Below are 22,593 nucleotides of genomic sequence, written 5' to 3'. Positions count from 1 at the left end.
CACACACACACACACACACAGGCAATAACCATTTTGAGGCGGGTGATAACAATTTAGTAGCAAGATCAGCTTTTTTTTAATTTTTTTTTTTTTTTATTAATGAACATCTTTGTTTACATATACAGAGAAAAACAAAGAAATAAAACACAGTATAATATAAATTATGCCAGGGGTGTAGCTTCAACAGTCAATACATTGGTATGAAAAAAACAAAAAGACTAGAGAGCAGATATTATAGGCATGACAAATTAAAAATATTTAGAGATCTACAACATTCATAAGTATTTACAGCTTTTTTGTTCATACTCTTGGAAATAGTAGCTAAATAGAGTTCGATTTCCTTAACCAAAACTACGACAATTCCAGAATAAACGACTATTGTTTCTGGATGCTCTTTGCATAGATCAGTTTTTTTGTTTGCCTGTTTTTTGCTTCAGTTCCTATTTCACACTCCGGTCCAGTAGGTGGCGGTAATGCACCGTGAGCTTAGTTTGCCAACAAATAACAAACCGAGAAGAAGAGGAGGATAAAAACACAGCTGTGATGTTCAGGTAACGCTGACAATTATTGTCGCACTTTGCTTGAAAACAATATCGGGTTGATTTTCACTGAAACTGTGCTTAAATATATGATCTTTTGGGCAGCGTCAAAGTGTGATTTAATAATACTTTACGTAAAACGTCACGTTCAAAGCTTCTCTTGGTGTTAGCTGTTCGGCTAATAGGGATCGCAAACGCTGAGCTTTTCTAGGTGTGTGTGATGGTCATCATTCGGCTTAGTATATATATATATATATATATATATATATATATATATATATATATATATATATATATATATATATATATATATATATATATATAAGCCTGAATGTGCATGTACAGTGGTAGTGAAAAGGTTATTGTCCCTTTTGTTTATTTTAGATAATCGGTATTTTTTATATCAGGCAAAGATAACCTGAGTAAAAACAAAAAAATGCACTTTTTAAAAGATGATTTTATTTTTTAAAGGAACAAAGCGATCCAAACCAACCCGGCTCTTTGTGAAAAAGTAATCGCCCTCTAAACCCAACAACTGGAACCAAGTGTTGGTGATCAGTCTTTAACACGAGCCTTAACCCTCCTGAAGCCCTCAAAAGAGAGAGAGAGAGACGAATTGACCCGAAGGCCACAGGAGGGATAACAGAGGCAGTGAGGCCTGCAGGACTTTAGATGTTGTTCTGGAGTCTTTTAGGACCTCATGGTTGAGTTGTTGATGCCTCATGGAGTCATGGGAGTCATGCTGGGAAGGTTCCCCACTGTTCCATGTGTTCTTTATTTGTGGATAAATGTTGGAGTTCTAATTCTCATACTATACAAACTGAATGTACAAAGTAATAAAAAAAAGAAAGTTAAATGGTGGGCAGAGCATGATGGGCATTGTCTGAGCACTTTTCGCTCCAGGCTCAAACAAATCATGCGAGATCTTGCAATATCTACTGAGGTTCCACATAGTTTTTTTTAAGGTTTGACCACAATGTTACCACTGCACCATTTATCAGCATAAGATGATCTTAGTCTGTAACTAATAAGTGAAGTACTAGCTTTCCTTCATGAAATGCTAGTACTTATTTTTTTATATATATCTGAGCTAAATGCCACTCATCTCCTCTGTTGTTGTTCAGGCAAGTACATCTTTGAAGACTCCTCTTCAGCCTGGTTTTGGATTAGAAGACATCTTTAAAGGAAATGGACGTGAGCATTGCCGTGTCCCTGATCAGGGGCCAGATGGGCACCGTTGTGGAGCGAGCGGTGAACGTGGCGGTGGAGACAGTGTTGGCAGAGATGCTGAAAGTGGTTGGGGTGAAGTTTGAGGAGCTGAAAGCGCAGGTGGTGCTGATGAAGAGGGACATGGTGGCGCTTCAGAGGGAGAAAGCCCTGAAGGAGAAGGAGAACGACAACATCCGAGCCAAGCTGCGATACACCGAGCTCAAGCTCAAGTACTACAGGCAGGGGGTGGAGGAGGAGCTGCAGCAGAGAGCCTCCGCTCTGGTCCGCATCCACCCTCCCACCTTCACCCGGACACAAAGGGCCGAGGCCAGTGTCTCACCCACAGAGGCCTTCCCATCATGCTCTGCTGAGAAACCTGCTGAAGGAGCACTGAGGAGGAGCAGTCAAGGTGACAGCTGACGACACATTCAGCCCCTGCGCTCTCCTTCTTTGTCTCACTCATGTTTGTGCCTTTAGTCCCAGAATGCAGCTCTTCCGAGCTGACAGGCAGGCGAGCGGTCAGAGGGGGCTGTCCGTTGGATGTGGTGAGCTCAGACTCATGTGACCTGCTGCTGTCCGACACACTGGCTGTGAACACGTTTGCAGAACCTCTAGAGAACACCACAGGTATGTGTTTGTCTGCCAAGTCATTCATGTTTCAGGTTTTAGTGTCCTGCTCAGCACATTTACGCAACTGTTTGAGTTCAAGTTCATTTAAAAGAGCCGCACTGCACAAAAATCAATCATGAGTAGAATTAAAGGCCTAGCTTTTCTTATCTTTTCTTTTGCAGGTAAAGTGTCCCAAATCTGCTTTTTTTTATTTTTTATTTTTGCCAACATGCTACCCATATCTGACTTTTTTTTTAATGACAGGACTGGTTTTGCGTGTTTTGCAGTTTTTTTCTGTGGTTCAGAGCACACGGCAGCTCAGAGGAAAGACGCTCAGGAGGCCGAGTGGACCATCACCTGGCAGTCTCACACAGGTGGTGCAGATGCTGCACAGACAACCACACCTGTCCAGGCCCCATCTGTGGGTGCAGGACAGCAGGCAGCAGCTGTCTCACTGTCTCCTGATGTCTCCACTCAAGCTGACAGCTCCATTCTGCCCTCTTCTGCCCAAGAGGTGAGGACACACATTTCAGAAAAAGCTGACCTTTTGTTAGAATGAGGAGGAAAACCAAATGTTTATTTGGTTTTATTATTGTATCTTATTAAACACAGCAGAAGATGAAACCTTCAAAGAATATTTACTGCTGTTTTTGTTCTCATTAGATTACCGACAGTTGTTTCTCCTCCAAAATAGTAGAAGGCATTAAATTCAATTAGGTCTGTTTTTTTTCTTTCATGTGTTTTTTAATCTGTACATTTAAATAAGGAAATGCAAAGTACAGCACATTAATTATATTGTAACAGCAACAAAAACTAAAAGAAAAACCCGCCATGTGAGCTGAAGTCGGTCTCACAGATGCATCAGGATTCAGATGTGTACCCTTCTCATTATACTGTATACTGATACCCTGGTTGTGTGCAGGTAAAGCAGGAGGTCCAGCCTCAGCCGGAGGAAGAGGAGGAGGTGATCTGTATCAAAGAGGAACCAGAGGAGGAGGTGATGGCCACCCTGCTGCTGGACTGTCAGGTGGAGCAGCGCTGCACTCCAGAGTCACAGGTCAGGGCAGAGTTTAGTTTGTCACAAGCACTGATTTAAAAAAAAATATATATATATATATTGCAAGCACGTCAGTTGTTTTTGTAAATAATGGTATATGTTAAACTTATCTGAGAACTTTATTTTAACCCAGTGAATTCATTACTCTCAGACCAAGCTTCACCAACACTTTATTTTTATTGAAAATGGTTATACAGAACAAACATCAACTACCGCAGGAAAAGAAAAAAAAAAAGAAAGAAAAATCACAACAGGACTGTAAACAATACTCAGAACAGATAGGTCACCAAAGGAGGAAGACAGCGATACAAAGAGATAAAACTAAAACAGACAAATTAAGGCAAACAGGTTACATTGTACATGAAGTTTCATGAAGAGTCCAACAGGTGGGGGTTTCCCCGCCAGATTTACCAAGTCTTGCCAGTCCCCTGAGCACCAATCCACTCTTACCACCCCGAATAATGAACAAATAAGGCTCAACTTACTTTTGAATTCCTATATGTTAACCATTTCAACCAATATTTATGGATTTTGTCTTTCTGTAGTCTGAGGGAGAAGGTAAACATTTCCATTTCATATATTTCTTCTACTGTGGCTGACCAGTCTCCCACCGTCGGTGGGCTCCCACTAAGCCAATTTCTTGTTTTTGATTTCTTTCCTGCTATCAATAGTATTTTCAAAAGGTACTTATCCCGAATGTTAAGTTCATTTGGTAAATTACATAAATATATCATTTGAAAATTGTGCTCAATTTCAAAACCAAGAATTTTCACCAACAGTTTAAGCATCTTTTGTTGGCAAAATTTTAGATTTTACGTATCTGGCTAATTCATAAAGTCCTCAGAAAGTGACATTTGTATATAAATCTTTGCTGTCAACTGAACAACTTCTACCTGAGCTGGCACACCTGAGTTTGCCCACTTTTAATTGAGGTTTGGGCAATGCTTCTCAAGCAAAGGTCTAGAATATTACATAAACTGTATTTTATATACACACGCTAGAAGGAGACAGCTTCTGTGTTCCTGAGATGAATGTGTTTTAGTGTGAAATGTGTGTTAGTTACAAAGTGGCTTAAAGACGACAAAGTCAAAGTTTTGGAGTGATTGTCACAAAGCCCTGATCTCAGTCCCATAGAAGATTTATGGGCAGAGCTGAAAAGGCTCAAACCTGACTCGGTTCCACCAGTTCTGTCTGGAGGAACAAAATTCAAGCAAACTAATGTTAGAAGGTCGTGGAAGGAAGTCATACAGTTTAAAGGAAATTATACCAAATACTAAGAAAATTGATAGAAACTTGTGACTTCGAAGAAAAAAATTAAGGAAATTATCTCTTTCAGTAATGCTGCTGTAGAGTCTCAGTCATCTAGGACTAGGGACTAGTCTGCTGTCCTGGAGGAATAACTTAAATAATTTTAGAGACTTACATTAAGCTAAAATATGGTAGCTGAGAGTCATTCACAACTTATACTCTGAGTTCTGGAAACTGTGCGATTTTCTACTTGTTCCTTTGTTAGCACTGTTCACTTTGTATCTTATAGCAAATACAAACTTGAAATTTGACATTCTTGATCTTGTACAATGTTTGATAAGTTCCATCATTTACTTGTTTTTAAGTGTAGTGAACTATATGGTGGCTGCGGTAGCTCGATGGTCAGTGGTCTTGTAATCCTGAGGCTGAAGGCTGAGTCAGGAAGGGCATTCGACATAAAACAAATAAATCTTTCATGCAGGTTTATTCACTGTGGCGACCCCTGCAGAAGGGAGCAGCTGAAAGAAAAACAACAAGCAACATAAGTGTAGTGAACAACTGACTGGTGATTTTCAGGATGAAGGTCTTGTGGAACCAGATCCTGGTTTTAAATTAAACTGGAAACTTCTTCGAAAGTGCGTATGTTTGACTCAGTGATCATTTTGACTTAAAGTTTTGTTCTGCTCCTGTCTTCTGTTTGTTTTTAACTTTTATCGTTGTTGCTTTTCTTTGCTATTACATTTTATTGCTTTATGCAAATTGATTTTACAAATGGTGTTCTTTTTGTACTTTGTCCTCTTAAGCTTTCTTTTTGTCTTGAAAATCATCTTTAAATGTATGACTGCTTAAAAGGTGCTTTTCAAATAAAAGTTGAGTTAAGTAAAAACCAAATACATTTGAAGAAAACCAGTTACGTAGTTGCAGCACATAAAAGGTTCTGGTTGGCAACAAATCTTTGGTACATTGAAGCAGGTGGATGCTCCTCTGCTCAAAATGCAAGACTACTAAAAAAAATAAATGTTTCTGTTTGATTCTTTAGCCTCAGAGCTTGGTGAGGGAGCTGTCGAGACCTTCAGCGACCCAGAAAAATTCTGATCCCACTTTCAACTCAGTGGAGCCCAACATCTGTGAGTAGAGCTGGATGCATTGGTTTCTCTGGGTGTAATTAGACGTAATTACACTGGTTTGAACAAAAACCAAATCAGTTATATTAACATTAGCATAACTATTATGTAGGGTTGGGTGATAGGCTAAAACTTTTTCATCAGTCATCTTCCGTCTAGCAACCAACAGTTGATGCTATATTCACACAGGTGTGTATAAGCTATTTTTAAAAAATATATATTTTTGAGGAGGGATGGGTCAGGCAATCCTCATTCTCCATACAACTGTGGATGTTGGCTGATTGTGGCCAAGAAAAGTCCCTGATTTGGGAATACTTTGCTTTTTAAACAAGGGGTGCGTTGTGGGGGCGAGAGAGCGTTTTGATTGTTATGTCAGCATTATGGTTGGTGATATTATCAGTGGGTGTGTACTCAGCTAAAGCTGCATATTTGAAGTCTTTTGAACCTACTTCTCAGTAACACGGCTTTTCCATCTCAGGTTTGCGTGTGAAAGCACTGTGGGGTGTGTTTAAAAAGGAATGAAGTTACTAAAGTGAAGAGTTTTGGTTTTAATTAAAATGCAGCTAATTGAGTGTAAAGGGGAATATGTCCCCCTCCAGCATCGCCACTTACTGGTCAATTTTAGTTTAATATCAGTCTTGTTTTCTTGTGTTGGCAAACTATGATATTTTTTTCAACTACCTCAGCTTCAAACTGCACCATCTATCATTGAGTAAATTCGAGAAGTTGAAAATTTTTCTTCATCTGGGTCATAGCTTGACATTAATGGGTGATGGTGGGTCCTGTAGCCAGACCAGCTGAGAACCACTGATCTAGACAGTTCCCAAATGTCATTAATATATAAAATAAAAACGTTTAAGACCTAACACTGAACCTTGAGGGACTCCACGTTTAACCTCTTTAAGTTCAGTTTGTAATCTTAACTAATCAAGGCTTCGTCAACTTTAATGGAGCAGAGAGAATAACATTTAAAAGCTACACTTGAAGGTTGAGCCACAGGCTGCGTGGCTGTGCAGAAGTTTTGGGCATTGCTGTTAAAAATGGATGAGTTGAATTACACACAATCAGGGTGTATTACAGTGTCCAGGTTCAGATTTGAATTGTACATTTATTTACAGGTCAAAAGTCCTAAAAGAGAAAGGTAAACTAGCTAAAATAAAGTGGAAAATATCATCTATAAGAATAAATTAAAATAAAAAAACTACCGCTGATTGACTCTAATGTCTGATGGTTGATATATTCATTTATTCGCCTAATCCTACCACAATGATGTGTAAATTACCTTTCTCAAAGCCAGTCGTCTGTTGATAGGAACCCTCCACTGAATACCTTTTTGTGTGTACTCAGATGCACTGCCACAGTTGTCTGGCTTGCTCCCGTCCGCTGTAGCCACACCATCTGGTGTCCTGCCCCGCCAGGCTGTGCGGCCTTGGACCAAAGACTTCGGCTTTTATGAAGAATATAAGCTACGCAGGAACGAGCTGCGGCGGCGAAACCTCAACAGACGCAGGGAGCTGGAGAAAACATTGCCTCAACCTCTGCTAGCAGATCTGGTGAGCCGTCCTGAAAGGGCTGGAGGCGGAAGGATTTAACATTTTCCAGAAATGGTTTAGCTTTGATAAGCACGTTGTGTTTAAGGTACGCGAGCGTCGAGAGAAGACCAGACTGAGGGTAGCCAGATGGAGGGCGAAGAGGAAGCTCCAGGCCTGCCTGAACCAGAGTCAGGTCACTGATCACTTGTTTTCAGCACATAATAGATGATTGGACCTGGATCCACAGAGAATCTCTGTCAAAAAGACATCTTTCAATAGAAGTCTTGATAAGTATAGTAAAGAATGCATCTTGCAGGTACATTTCTTCTAATTTAAATTAATTTCAATTTATTTACCTATAAAGTGCCAATTCACAACAAAAGTCATCTCAGGGCAATAAACAAAAAAAAATTCCAATTTATGTCAAAATAAATTAAATCAAATTCAGTTTAAAACAGATCCAATTGCAGTCAATTCAATCCAAATATAATACAATGTGTTGTGGCAGCAAAATAACTTCCAGGCACTGTTAGATGAAATCACTCAAACAGGTTTATTTATATGTTGTGCACAAAATATAGAGAGCATTAAACCCTGAGGAGACCCTAGGGTTACTAGCCCAGGGCCAAAACGCCCTAACCCCTTAAAGACAATTAAGAATTAACATCAGAGTCCCAGGTCCGAATGGGGAAGCTCCGAATCCAAGCTCTGGCCCCCCAAGTCAACACAGAAGCTTGTATTGAAGATATTAAAATACTGGACCAGAAGGAGGAGTTAGGGAAAAGCAAGGCAGTCTGGTTCCCATGAGGAGAAAATTCAACATCACTCCTATAAACAGGTTAATTCTGTGAGAACCCATGGCACTTGGAATAGAAGTCATAACATTATCAGGACTTATAAACAACATGTGTTACCCTATAGTGAATTCTGCCATTACAAATGCAATCAGATTCATCCATCCATCCAGTCATTAATTTTCTTCACCTGCTTGTACCGTGCAGAGTCATAGGGGAGCTGGTGACGATCTCCAGTGGTCATTGTGTGAGAGTTGGGGGACACCCTGGACAAGTCACAAGTTCTTGTTCGGGGTGTCCCCTGCCTGATCTGGCTTTTTGGTCTTGTTCCACCTCCACAATCTGGCTGAGGGGGGTTTTAAGCCCACGCAGAACAGGAGAGGGGAGCTAGGATCACCTTGATTCTGGCCTGCATCACAAAAAGAGCAGGAATACCGCAGGGTTATGTGCCAAGAGCTCATTTGGGATTGGGCCGATGTTTTAATGTTTTTTTTTTCTCAGTGAAGACATCTACAGCTTATTGATTCATTTAAATTTGTTTTTTTACATCAAGAAATTTGAAACTAAACCAATATGCTTCAAAAATTGAAGTTCAATTTGGTTGTTTTTCAGGTTCACGGTGGTGCCGCTGGACTTCCTCAGTCTGGTTTTCCTGCCAACAATCAGCAGCACAGAGCACCTTGTGGTGAGATATGACACAGTTTCAGTTTTAATCTTATTTTGGTTGTTAGTGTTTATAACCTGGGAATGCTGCACCTTTCATCTTTGAATTTAGAAAGCTCCTCAACAACACATCTCCTCGCCACAATGAAGTCCAGCTGTGCGAGGGTGAAATACTGTTTCCCGTATAATTAGTGTGTTAGGGGTTATTAGTATGAGTTTTATGTAGATAGCTCATACTTGCTTAAAAACAGATTAAATCATAAATCAGTACTGATAAATAATGCACTAGAATTGTCTGCCTATAGCATTTACTTAAAAATTCAAGTCATTATGAAAAAACATCCTAATTTCAGAGCAATTAATGTTGCTTGCATTTCAAGCTTTAGTTTTGGCAGACTCTGTTTAGCTGAATGTGTTTCAGCGATGGGCTCATGTCGCATCTGTCAGACTTTGACAGAGAAACCGTTTCACCTCACTTAGGAACTACACCGGGCACAGACCACCCTCCGTCTGTTCTTCAGACCCAACTTTCTGACTACTCACAGATCACAGACAGCCTGCACTGCCCTCTACTGGCAATGGGGAAAAGAAACTAGAATAAATACCTGCTGGTTTACAGTAAAACATACAAATATACAGGCTTTTAAGTGTATGGTAAAAAAAAATAAAAATAAAAATCAGGAGTTCAAGCAAATGCCTTTTTGTATTTTTACTCTGCCTTACTTTTCCATCAGGCTGTTACTCTGTCTGCTTATGCTTAACACAGTTTACTAATAATGGACTCCAGACTGACCAATGTTGTGCAAAATTTAAATAAAAACAAAAAAATAAAAAGCAATGATTTGCAAATCTCATAAACCCATATTTTATTCACAATGGAACATAATAAGAAATATGTTTAAACTAAGAAGTGTTACCATTTTTTGGACAAAATAAAGTAATTATGAATTTGATGGCAGCAACACATCTCAAAAGTGTTGGGCCAGTGGCAACAAAAGGCTGGAGGGTGAAGGGTTAAGATTAAGAAACAGCTGGGGGAGCATTTCACAACTAATTAGGTTAATTGTTAACAGGTCAGTAAATGTATACAAATAAGGGGTGGTGTTCACAATTTGGCTTCTTATTTGAATGATTTCAAAATAATGTTCCTCAGTGGAAAATCGGGAAGACTGAATATCCCATTTTCATTGTCTTCCGCTTATCCGGGGTCGGGTCGCGGGGGCAGCAGCCTAAGCAGGGAGACCATTTTCGACAGTTCTTAATATCACCAAAAGATGTCGAGAATCTGGAGAAATCTCTGAGCTCAAAGGACGAGGCTGAAAGTCAGTATTGGATGCCTGTGATCTTTGGGCCCTCAGGGGCCGCTGCATTAAAACCAGGTCTGATTCTGTTCTGGACATCCCTGATGGACTCAGATCACTGTCTGTAAACACAGTTCACTGTACCATCCACTGATGCTGCTTAAAGCTCTATCAGGGAAAGAAGAAGTCAGATGTGAACACCATCCAGAACCTCTGCTGTCTTCTCTGAACCAAAGATCAGTTCAAATAGACTGAGACAAAGAGGACAACTGATCTGTGGTCAGATTAATTGAAGTTTAGAGTTCCTTTGGGGAAACCACAGATGCCACGTCCTCCATATTAAAGAGGAGAGGGACCATCCTGTTATCAGTGCACAGTTCAAAAGTATGGAAATGCATCTGTGCTGATGGCAGGAGCAGCTTACACATATGGAAAAACACCATCAATGCAGAAAAAGTATATACAGGTTTTAGAACAATATATGTTCCCATCCAAATGTCTTTTTCACGGAAGGCCTTGTATATTTCAGCAAGACAATACTAAATCAAATTCTGTATCCATTATAACAAAATGACTTCATATAAAAGAGTCCAGGTGCTGAACTGACCCGCCTGCAGTCCAGACCTCTCACAAACTAAAAACATTTGGCTCATCAGAAAAGTAGACCCAGGACTGTTGAACGGCTGGAAATCCTCCACGGTACAAAACGGTACAATTTCTTAGTTTAAACATTTTTGTTTCATTGTGAATAAAATGAGTTTATTAAATCTGTAAATCATTGTTCTGTTTATATGCACACTTTACACAATGTCCCAACTTTTTTTGGATTTACGGTTGTATATACACATGATCACATTCACATTTACTAACTAATAATAAAGACCCATCTCACTGTGATCATGTCAGGCTTTTTATGTAAATACTTTTTGATTATTTTAAACTGGTAAATGTTTGGAGATTCTTGTAGTTCAGCCGTAAGTGTATATATTAATTTAACCCCATACATAGAAACACAAAATTCATTGCTGTTTGTGCCTTAAACATATTAAACTTAAACCTTCCACTAAAATTATAATTCCTCTCTCTATCAGAAAACATTTTGAGCAACTATGAAGTTTTTAGGAATAGTTGTTTTAAGGTAGCAGAAATCTTCCTTTGGTTTTTGCCCCCACTCCTGCTAGTCGTTAGCTTGACTCCCCTAAGATCATTTCTGCTTGATATTCCAAACTAATAATGCTCTGAGCCCTTTTTGCTCAGGCTAAGATATTAAATACTGATTAAAAACACAGCTTCAAGAAAAAAATCCAAACTTTTCCTTTAACAGTACCCATCATTGCGTTGTCGTGTTTCAGGTTCCACCTCCAGCAGCCAGCAGAGGGAGACCTCAGCGGCTCCTCAGTCCAACAGCCTCCTCAGCAACATCCCTGCCATCCTTCCCCTCGTACCCTCCTCCCCCTCTCTCCTCCTGCATGGGCCCAACATGGCTCCACATGACCACACTGTGACATCATCTTCATCCTCCTATCAGATCCGCCCGTCGCCACGGAGCGTCTCACATACAGATGCACAAGCATCACAGTGAACTTTTAATGAAAGCACAGTAACAGCGGAGCTTCATTTAGGCTTGACTAACACACACTCTCACACACACACACACCTGAAGACCAAAGCATTGAAATTTAAAAGTCACATTTCAAATAAAACATTCACAATTGTCTGATGATTTAGTTTGGCTGTGGACAAGTTAATCTGAGGTTATGAAAGAAAGAAAGATCCACTGATTGTCACACACCTGAGTGTGCGAAATTTGTTCTCCGCATTTGACCCATCCCCTGAGGGAGCGGTGAGCAGCAGTGGTGCCGCGCTCGGGAATCATTTGGTGATCTAACCCCCCAATTCCAACCCTTAATGCTGAGTGTCAAGCAGGGTGGCAATGGGTCCCATTTTTACAGTCTTTGGTATGACCCGGCCGGGATTGAACCCACGACCTCCCAGTTTCAGGGCGGACACTCTACCACTAGGCCACTGAGCTGGCATATTGTGAGCAAATTTAAATTGAATGTTTGTCTTATATGTAACTTACACTAGCATAGTGTTGATATGGCAAAAAATGACTGAAATATTACATTACTGTCATCATCTGTACTGTTTTATGTCATTCATTTTAATATAAACAAAAGGGGTTTTCTGCCTTTAAAACCTGTAACCTGTGAACTCTGTTGTGACGTTAGTTTGTGCACCTACGCTCAGAACAAGAATCCATCTAAAATAAAGGCTTTTGTAACTTTTACTGTGACACAACATTGTTTTTCTGATACTAATATCTGACAAGTTCAGATGCTTTAGTGTGAACAGAGTCATATTGAAGTTTTTTATTTAAGGCACACTTGAGCAAATAAAGGCCCGATGGCCCAAAGCATTCCTCAGTCCGGCCCTCGAAGTCCTCCTACTAAAATAAAACAACTTGAAATTAATTCATAAAATAAGGGTCTTTATTACAGAATCTTGAGGAAAAGTAATGCAACATATATACTGCCCTTTTTACCAGTTTACAAAAGACACTTTTTAATTAATTAGGCCTAAACATTCCTTGGACAGACTTTTATGGTCAAAGGTTGTGCTGACAAACACAAACAAAGGATGAAAAAGACTAAATATTGCATTTATAGCTAAGATATGATATCTAAATTAACTTATACGTGTAAAGCCAGTATCTCGCTGAGCTGCAACTGTTAGAGACTAGTTGGTGAAGGTCCTTCTCAACAGAGTCTCCAAAATGTCTCAAAATGCTCGCTGGGGGCTCTGTGTCCTCTTGTGAGTCACAGGGGCCCACAGTCTTGGCACCATAATTGTGAACATGTTCAAAAAATTTGCAAAGCAGATTTTCTCACAAAATTGTCACAGACCTTTGTTGCAGGCATCTCAAGCTCGTCTCAAGAGTGCTGGATTCGCACTTTTACGCCTTTCACTCAAGTGAAAGGATTGTAAGCGTTTGTCATTCACGCAGTGGAAGCTGAACCCTTCAAATGTTGCGAGCAGAGAGGACTGGACCACCTCGGACAAGCGCCTCTTAAAGGCTGGCTGCAGTACAATTTTATGTCCCGTCTCTCCATGTAAATAAAAGGGACATTTGCTTCATTAAAAAAAAAGAATACACATCAGAAAATTTAATTCAGGTGTTTTTTTGTTGACTTAAGTAGTTCTTACCCAGCTTTTTAAATTACATTTAATTAATTAATTATTTGAAATGTCCCACAGCCTATTGGTGAGTTGGGAGGGTGTGTAGGTGGAACTTTTATATCAGTGGTATTAGCCACTGATATAAACAACATAACGCTCACAAAAATAGACATTTTGGCTTCAAATTTAAACATGTGGATTTGGAAATGTTTTGTCCATCTTTATTAATGTCGATGGTCACGAGACTCCCCTATGAATACCGTTCGCCAACTACTCGCAGCCCAATGAGACGCCACCTAAACACTCAGAATTCAGCGGTACTGCAATGAAAAATTTGCTTGCAGTTTTTAGTCACCAACTAGTCTCCAATACATGCACCCAGTGAGACACTTTAGTACACGGGCATTGTGTTAATATGCTAAAAGAGTATTGATGTATTTAAGCAAGCATGGCAACTACTGTAAACTTATGAATGATAAACAATGAAGCCATGAGAGGAACTTCCAACATGTCTGCAAGAAAGAATATTCATACAAAACATTCAACAAAAATATAAGTATTTTTAATTCATAATGTCATGTAAATGAAAGGAATTCTTTGTGTGTTTTTGCAGATGATGTGATGTTTGTATATGAAAGTTGCAGCTGGCATTCTGTGCCCATTTGTTGCCCCTTGATCCCATTAACAATGGAGTTTAACAATGCTACTACATTTCGACCTGTTTTAGTTAGATTCTGGTAAAAGAATGCTTTTTATTGTTTTGTTTTTTTTACTGAAGGTTTTTAAAGAGAACAGAACTCCAAACCTCCACACATAGCAAACATTCAGTTAGGAGAAAAAAATCTGTGCAACTTTCAAATCAACCAGACCGTCTTTCCTTGGTCAGATGACCTTTAAATAGAAAAGGAGTTAAAATGTTAAAAACCATTCCTTTTCGTGTGCAGCTTTGTAGCGGCCTGCTGTGTTCAGTCTGTTATCCGCTGACTATCTTCTGCGAGATGGCTCCTGGCAGAGTGTAGAAGAGCAGGGCGAGGAAGAGCACAGTGATGAGGAGGATGAGGGCGATGATGATGTACTTCTTGTAGCTTCGCCACACCAAGTGGAAGAAGCATTTGAACGGGTTCACAAACCACGAGAAAGACGTGTCCGGGCGGCTGGGTGACGAGCACAGAGGAAAGATCAATATTCAGAAGCGTGGCTCATATTTAACATTTAACGACTTCAGCAGCTCTTCTTCTGTGTTTTCATTTAACAGTACCTCACTATTACCAGACTTTTAGACTAAGATCATCTTTTGATGAGGAATGGAGGGAGTTATAGCCATTTTGGTCTAACCTTTAAATTATGTCATGGTCAGAGTATGTGTTGGTAATGACTCTCAGCTACTACCACACCAAAGTTCAGTTTAATATATGTAAAAATAAAATTAAATGAGTTATACCCTTTCTATGTTGGCTAATTTTGATTAGCAGTGGTGGCCATCTCCAAGTGGGGTGACTCCAGAAATTATTTGGTTGTAGATGTACAACCGATGATTGGTTAATTAGATATTTGCTAACAGACAAACAGGGTTAGCTCCAACAGTTATTGTTAAAATTTTAGACCAAAATGAGAGTGTGTTGATGATCTGCTGAAGCAGGGATTATAGGTTCGTTTTTAGGGCACATTTTGTCTGTTGCAGCTCCATGTTTTGTGCTGATGCAAACTACAGACAGCGCTGTAGATTTCTCAATGGGTGCATTATTTTAGAGTTAACCAGGCATCGACCCAGGCCTCCTCTTAAATGGAGAGGAAAGCGATTGCTAGTAGCAGGATGTGTCACCCTAAATCAGGAATGATCTGTCAGTGCAGTCGAAGTTTATGGTGTAATTTAACAGGTGACAACATATGTATGCAACAAAGATAAAAATACTATAAAGCACCTACTGTTTAACACAGAGACTGTAAGTTGTTATGTTTCACTAAATCACAGATTTTATTTATCACATTTAAACCTTGGCAGTGATATATTATATACAACAAAACAGTTTTGTTCCAATTTCAAAATAAATGTAGTCAGGAATAGTTAATTGTTGTTGTTAGGTGACTCGGGTGTTGATAGGATATCTTGATTCAACTTAATGTGAATCAAAATTTGCTAAAAAAAAAAAAAAATTGAATAAAGATAAAAGTAAATCAACTTTTTTAGTCTTTATTTCCTGTATTTTTAATGGGTTTTTGTGTTTTAGGCAGAAAAGAAGGCAAACTCCCAGTGTGTTCAAACCTACTTTGGTTTTGGCAGAGGCTCCGGTTCTTTCCGAGCTTTGCCAACCGGGTTCTTCTCAGCCTCCTCAGCTGTTACAAGATGAAACTCTGCCTCCACTTTGCCCTGGAGGATCGACATGCGTGTGCTGGGTCTGACTTTGTCTGTTTGGTTACATAATTTTGCCCGCGTCTGTGTGCAGTTACCGTGAGCTCTCCAGATTTGATGAAAGGCCACCAGCCTCGTGTTCTCTTCTGCTGGAAGATAGAGATCCTCTCACTCAGCTCCGTCAGCATGTCTGCTTTACAGGACTTGGCTGTTTTTGCTCCACGGGGGAATCCATGGAGGTCCAACTCCAAGGTGCCTGAGCACAAAGAGTCCAACACGTGACACACACACACACATTCATGTACATGTGCAGAAGCAGGCACACACCCACCTAGGAAGTCGTCTGAGGAGAGCGTCTCGAAGTCCCACACCTGCAGAATGAGGATGGCAGGGAGCTTCTGCTCCGTTTTATCCAGGGAGAAAATATGTTCCCTTTTCTTCACAACCACAACCTGTGAGGGGAAAAAAGACCTCATCAGGGAGGAGCTCCTGGGGCCAGACACCACTACGGTTCCAGTGTGGTTCATCGTGTTCGTACCTTTTCAGCAGGCATGTAGCTGAAGGGGTACACAAAGCGCCAGTTGAAGTTTCCTTCTCCGGTCAGAGAGTTGTAGTGTACGTCAGTCTCCTGTCGGTCATCCTCCAATCCTTTCAGCCAGCTTCAGAAAAGAAGAGAACAGCAGGTGTAACCAGAGAGCTCACTTCCACTGGGAGATAAAAAAATAACACTACATAGATCACGTTAGCCATCTGTAAGATGTGGCTAAAAAGTGCAAAGGCTCTAAATACGAAAAACAACACTGATGTTTTCTAGGTTATTATCCCCCGCTGGAGAATAGCAGATTCTGGTTTGTACGAATCAAGAGGGACCAACTCAGGCCCCGTCCACATGTCAACGGTTTTTGTGAATACGTAAAAGTAATTTTTATTATTTCAGCATTACTTCGATGAACAGGCGAGGCTGATGAACAATAACATTGCCTTAATAATGGACATTATAGCTCAGCAGAGGAAGGTGAGCCAACAACAGAATTTGATTCTCATCAGAGAGGGGTTCAAATTAAAATAAGCTGCATAAATGTTTTTACCCTTTGACATAAATGTCACTGGACTGTTGACCGGTCAGAAAGTTGCTGTCCTCCAAAATCACATCCTCTGTGTTCCAGATGATTATACGCAGCTCATATCTAAACACACACACTCACATCAGAATGTAGTTTGCCTCTTTCCAAACACACAAGGAAATCTTAAAAATATGTTAGATAAACTTTAGATTTATGAGCCTCACCCTTTTGGCTTTCGTGGGGAAATGTCTACTGGAGGTCCTGGATGTGGCAAGTCCATGGGGAACATGTCCACCCACAGCTGGACCTGACCCTTTACACACACACACACACACACACACACACACAAACCTGTGTTTTCATGACATCAGAGAACATTACACTGACTTATATTAAACAAAAAAGAGCTCAGAATTGATACAAACACATGGATTGCATATATTTATTGTGTTATATCAGCTGATTCATCATATATGTTTTTCATTTGTTTATAAACAAATAAAAGAGCATTTAAATAGATTGTGTTATTAGCTGTACAAACCAACAGCTCATGTCTAATAATAACTATCAACCCACATTGGGTTTGATATTGATTTGATTTTTGTTTTAGGGTTTTTAGTATAAAAGAGTTCTGGAGTTAAGACAAAGGTAATAAAACTGAATTTCAGCCTCTTGATAATTTAATTTAGAAATAATGACATAGCATTTTTTGAAGGAATATGACCTTTCATAGCTGAATTTTACACTAAAATTATCTGATGTTGAGAAATTGTGAATTTTCTTCTGGTCAAATATTGGATTTCCATTGGGAATGAGTCTAAGCTACTACCACACCAAATATTAGCTCAATATCTGTAAAAATTAACCAAGCTAAAACAGTTTTTGTGCAAGCTAACATACATTAGCAGCCGTCTTTAGTCAGGTTGACAGCAAAAGTTAATCAGTTTTAGATGTACATTCAATGATTACTTTTTGAGAGTTTAAATAAATTTTATCCAGTGGTTAAAGAGATATTTTGCTTACAGACAAACAAAGTTGACTTTAACAGGTTTTAAACAAAACTCTTGTGCAATCTGTTAGCACTTGGAGTATGTATTCTGAATGACTCTCAGCTTCGATCATACCAAATTTTAGCTCAACATCTAAAACGCTGGCTGATATATCGCTGGTTTTGTCTTTACTAATGTTGCTTAGCTGTGGCAGCCATCTTGAATCAGGTGTACTCCAAACGTTAATCAGTTGTAGATTTGCATCCTGTGATTACTCTGAAAGTTTCAGTAAAATCTGTGCAGTGGTTTATGAGTATCCTAACAGATATTTTGCTAAAAGTTTATAACAATAATAAATACCTGGTCCATTCCAGGTCGGGCTTTGTTGAACAGAGTTCTGGTCTCTATGTGTTCTGGTACCAGTTTGCACCCCACAGCTGGGATCTCGGCCCATCGGTGCAGGACCTTCAGAGATAAGTGCTCATAGGACTCCACGGGCTCATCTGAGATGTGGACACATGTACATGTACATAAACAAGTAGTGTCCACTACACAACATAACAATTTAAAAACTCCAAACAACACAGGACAAAACAGCTGCAATTTGTAATGCAGGTAAGTGTTCACCTTGTCTTAAAAAACCTCCAGCATATTAAATATGTCACTGATGACTTCAGGTAGGTACATCTGGTTAACACTGGGACTTACAGTATTTTCTTACTTATGCTGTTATCCACCTACTCCTAAATAAACAAAGCTTGACCCTTCTCTTCCTAGAAGTTACAGATCAATCTCAAACTTACCATTTATTGCTAAACATTTGGAAAAGGTTGTGGCTCTTCACTGGACCTCAGCTGTTCTAGATAAATACATTATTTTTGATCACTTTTATTCTGGCTTCCATTGAACTCACTCCACCTAAACAGCTCTTGTGAGAGTCTCCAATGATATCTTGTTAAGGAGTGATGCAGGAGAATGTTCTGTTTTGCTGATGTTGGGCTGAATTCATCTTTTGATACCGTTGACCATCTCCTTATGTTGAACAGGTGCACTGAGTCTGTTAAAAGGTTAGATGGTTGGAAATTTTCTCCAACTTGAAGAGAAAACCAAAGTCCTTGTTTGTGCCCTTGACAGATTTGTGCCTGATGATGAAAACTTTTAGTCCCCCTCCTTAAATTTACTACATCTTCTCTTAGGAATCCAGGCGTAACCTTTGGCTTAGCTTTTACGTTGGACACACACACAAACACATCAAATCTCTGGTTTGCTTGTGTTTTTATAACCTAAGAAACATTGCTAATTCGAGAGTTTGGGTTTGACTTTTGAAGCTCTACGTGGACAAGCACCAGCATACATCATAAAATTTTAGCATTCATGGGTCCCTGTCTGAGCTTCAGATCTGTGGACTTGTTGATCTCTTAAAAAACAGCTATAGACTCATCTTTTTAAACTTGCTTTTGATTAATTTTGCTTGTTCAATATCTTAAAACTTGCTACATAAATAACATTTACTTTGTTTTTACTTTATTCTAAACCAACTTAATGCTTCTTTGCCACAAATTTAAACACATTCACTGATGATATGGCTGAATACTGCTTCTGATTTTTGAGCTGGTAGACAGTCTGCATCTCACTAAAACATGAGGTGGGACTCACCTTTACTCTCGTCCATGTACAATGTCTGGCCAGTAAAAACTTTGTCTGCTACAACGATGCGTCCTGGACTGAAGTGAGGGCCATCCACACCATTGTCTTTACACATCTTTGACAACAACTCAGATGGCTTCAGACAGTCTCTCCAGGCATTATATCCCCCACTGACAGACAGACAGTAAACAATTTTAGTGTGGAAGGATATATGGATTGCAGTTTTTTGGGGGGCACTTCAGATTATGTTTCTCCTAACATGCAATTCCATATTCAGCAAATGAAAACGCAAACACCTGAACTTACAGGCTGTACTCAGAAGGAAGTCCACAGGTGGCTCTGTGACGACTGTAAAATCGGTTCTCCAAATCAATGCGAGTCTCTCCGATCAAGTCGTCGCCTCCCACCAGGTCGTAGTCATAGATGACTAACGACAGCAAAGACTCCTGAGGAAATGTGGCCTGCATCTCAAAAGATCTGGAAGAACAGTAAAGTGCAAGGCTACTTGAACAAGTTTAACTATTTTGGAAATAGAGGGAAGTAGCAGTGCAGCAGTTAGAGTTTTCGCTGCAAAACACACAGGCAGCGTATGATGCGAGTCAAAAATCATGCTTTCATTATTTTCAATTGTGACCCCATAGCTGCAGTGGCTGGCCGCTAAAGCATGGCACACAAGCCCTGGTTTTTAATCACTGGACCCAAATCCTTTGTAATTAAAGCTGCAATGTACTTTGTAATTTATTTCACCTTTTCCAAAATAGATGGAAACTTTGAGGCCACTTGCTCCATGGTCCTCTGGTAGCAGTGGCTGGTAGAGCTACTACTGGCTGTATTTTCTACTTCCTCCTCTAAGCGGAAATGTGTACACAGCTTGCATAAAGTGAGGCTCCTGTCAATGTCATATTTTGTTTTAACGTCATTAATGTTGAAGTACTTTCGAACATGTCTTTTGATGCAGAAGGTGACCATAAATAGTCTGGTTGCTGCACTTTGGCACTTCAGAGTTCCACTTTTTGCGTTCCTCAGCAGGACATTGTTAACATTAAAATAATAATTGATTTTGTTATTTTTAAATCGCTTCAGAATCATTCATGTCCACATTGCATTGCATTAAAAAATAAATCATATCCTCCACCCTTTTTAGATGTAAGTGAGAGCATAAATGGTTGTCTGTGTTACTTGTCTCTTTGTGGCTCTGTGATGGACAGTCTCTCCCACTGACCTTTCTGTGACCCTTTACAGAAAAGTGTGCAAAGAATATGGATGGATGGGAACTAGTTACTTACCTTCCAAAAACAGGATTTAGCTGCTTAGGAATGTAGTTGTCTCTGTCTTTGATTTCATTTTTGCCTAGACGAAGAACAATGTAAGGGTCGGCCTTCCCGTCTGGGTCAGCTGGGTGCAGGTTTGACGCCTGAGAAGAGTGCAGGTTTTATTTTAAAGAGATGGGACTCTATGCTATGAACAAATGAGACATAGGACTGAGCAGGACTCACAGAGACAACGTAAACCCTTATGAGGACTTTGACTTGGAGGTTGGGAGGGATTCCTCTACTGACAATGAAGTGACTCGTGTCTGTGACTTCATCCCAGTTGCCTCCCTCATCATCATCACTCAGCTTGTAGAGGCAGAATCGTCCCTAAGGAAGCAGAAAGGAACTGGCATGAAGATATAATACGGTTGCTAAGATCCAGCAGGAGCCACAGGTGAAACTTACCTTAAATTTCCCAACAAACCTCTCGTCAGATGCTCCCTCATCCTCATTGGCTTTTCCCCTGAATAGCTCGTATGTGGTCACCCAGTCATCAAATGGACCAAACTCTGCCTCCAGCTCCTTGTTGTACAACTGAAAAGATTATCAAAAGCATTCTTAATTTTTATCTTATTTGACATCGCTGTTTCATTTACCTTTAGTAATTTCAGTCTCATTAAAAATCAACTAAATCTACACTACTTGAAGTGTTTTCTCTCTCTCCACACAATTAAAAAAATATATTTCTACAAGATGTTTCAAATACTTTAAAACTTTCTTTCCAACTCAGATTCCCTTTCATTTTGCTGCAGTGTCAGAAAAGTTATTTAACCTATTCATTCAACAGGTTGTAGAACCACATTTAGCAGCAAGTAACTTTTTTTCTCTATGATCTTGCCAGTCTCTCACATTATCCTGAAGGAATTTCTTCCAGTGTACCTTCAATTTATAAAGGTTTGTGAGATTCATTATGGGCGTGAGTTTATGGTTCAACCATGTCAACAGGGTTTTAGCCAGTCTGTTGTAGATTAGCTGCTGTGTTTGAGATTTGTTGCATCATGACTCAGTTTTGTCCAAGCTTCAGCTGCCGAACAGATGGCCTCACATTTGACTCTAGAATACTCTAGAATACAGTGGAATTCATGGTTGACTTAATAACTGCAAAGTCTGGTGGCTACAAAACAAGCCAAAACCATCAAGAACTCCACCACTGAGCTGACACTTAGTAAGAAGTGCTTACACTAACATGCTGTGTTTAATTTTCTCCTGTGCTGAAGTGAACATAGGTAAACATCTCCACATTGGTCTCATCTGTCCAAAGGACATTGTTCCAAAAGTCTTGTGGTTCATTCAGAAGAATTTTTACAAACTGAAGTGTGCTACCATGTTTTTTTTAAAGATGTTTGTTTTTTCCTGCAGCCCTTTCAATTCCATTGGAAGACCAGTTCTCACGCAGTTTCAGCTTGGAACTCCACACTCTCCAGTTTTAAATTGAGAAAACGTCTAGAATAGGAAGTGAAATGTTGTTTTTGTATTTTATTTTATTTTGACTGAGAATCTACAAAAGTATATTGAACAAGTGTGGCTTCTCAGTCATCCAGGACATGGCAAATCCCAAAATAAATAAAGAAAGTGAAGTAAACAAAAACTGGACTTCCATTTTATAGTCATTAAAGACATTTCGCTTTCCATCTCGGGGTCTTTCCCAGTTTTAAACTGGAGAGTGTGGAGTTCCAAGCTTTAAATTGTACGAGATGCTCAGTTTTTGCATCAAGATTCACACACAGATTAAACTCACTGTTTTGGTCTCATGCATGAAGATGTAAATTAGAGTGAAAATGAGTGGGTATCAGGTTTAATGTTCCATTGTAAGTTTTAGAAAGCTAAAAAGAGTGTCCCTTATCCTTGAGGTGTAGGTAAACAGCTGAGTGTTGTCCTGAAGAGCTGCTATCCTATGTTGAGCTATGCATCTGTGGAGAGGCTGTTTAGTTTCTCAGATATAGAGGTCTGAACATTCCTCGCTGCACTGAACTG

The 22,593-nt window shown here is 39.7% G+C and overlaps 2 protein-coding genes across 2 annotated transcripts in view; one reads left to right on the top strand and one right to left on the bottom strand.

Moving 5' to 3' along the window:
* Nucleotides 1-484: 484 nt before the first annotated feature.
* si:ch211-67e16.4 lies at nt 485-11,839 on the top strand. Its single transcript, XM_017410145.3, has 10 exons — nt 485-551; nt 1,664-2,157; nt 2,226-2,375; nt 2,645-2,871; nt 3,280-3,414; nt 5,702-5,789; nt 7,134-7,339; nt 7,425-7,511; nt 8,725-8,797; nt 11,429-11,839. The coding sequence occupies exons 2-10, from the start codon at nt 1,728-1,730 to the stop codon at nt 11,656-11,658; spliced, it is 1,626 nt and encodes a 541-aa protein (XP_017265634.1). The 5' UTR covers nt 485-551; nt 1,664-1,727; the 3' UTR covers nt 11,659-11,839.
* A 707-nt stretch (nt 11,840-12,546) lies between these two features.
* Nucleotides 12,547-22,593, bottom strand: part of fer1l6 (fer-1 like family member 6) — a 37,812-nt gene continuing 27,765 nt past the window's right edge. Inside the window, exons 34-46 of the mRNA XM_017410063.3 lie at nt 21,025-21,153; nt 20,803-20,946; nt 20,593-20,720; nt 19,613-19,783; nt 19,316-19,476; nt 18,020-18,162; nt 16,895-16,983; nt 16,695-16,793; nt 16,145-16,265; nt 15,938-16,058; nt 15,705-15,862; nt 15,524-15,624; nt 12,547-14,410 (exon numbers count right to left, since the gene is read on the bottom strand). Coding sequence (XP_017265552.1) covers nt 14,230-14,410; nt 15,524-15,624; nt 15,705-15,862; nt 15,938-16,058; nt 16,145-16,265; nt 16,695-16,793; nt 16,895-16,983; nt 18,020-18,162; nt 19,316-19,476; nt 19,613-19,783; nt 20,593-20,720; nt 20,803-20,946; nt 21,025-21,153 — 1,746 coding nt within the window. The 3' untranslated portion in view covers nt 12,547-14,229. The remainder of the gene's footprint in view (nt 14,411-15,523; nt 15,625-15,704; nt 15,863-15,937; nt 16,059-16,144; nt 16,266-16,694; nt 16,794-16,894; nt 16,984-18,019; nt 18,163-19,315; nt 19,477-19,612; nt 19,784-20,592; nt 20,721-20,802; nt 20,947-21,024; nt 21,154-22,593) is intronic.

The sequence above is a fragment of the Kryptolebias marmoratus genome, linkage group LG6 (genome assembly GCF_001649575.2).
Source record: "Kryptolebias marmoratus isolate JLee-2015 linkage group LG6, ASM164957v2, whole genome shotgun sequence".
Classification (NCBI taxonomy): Eukaryota; Metazoa; Chordata; class Actinopteri; order Cyprinodontiformes; family Rivulidae; genus Kryptolebias; species Kryptolebias marmoratus.
The sequence above is the reverse complement of the archived record's forward strand: the minus strand, read 5'-3'. Positions and strand labels throughout refer to the sequence as shown.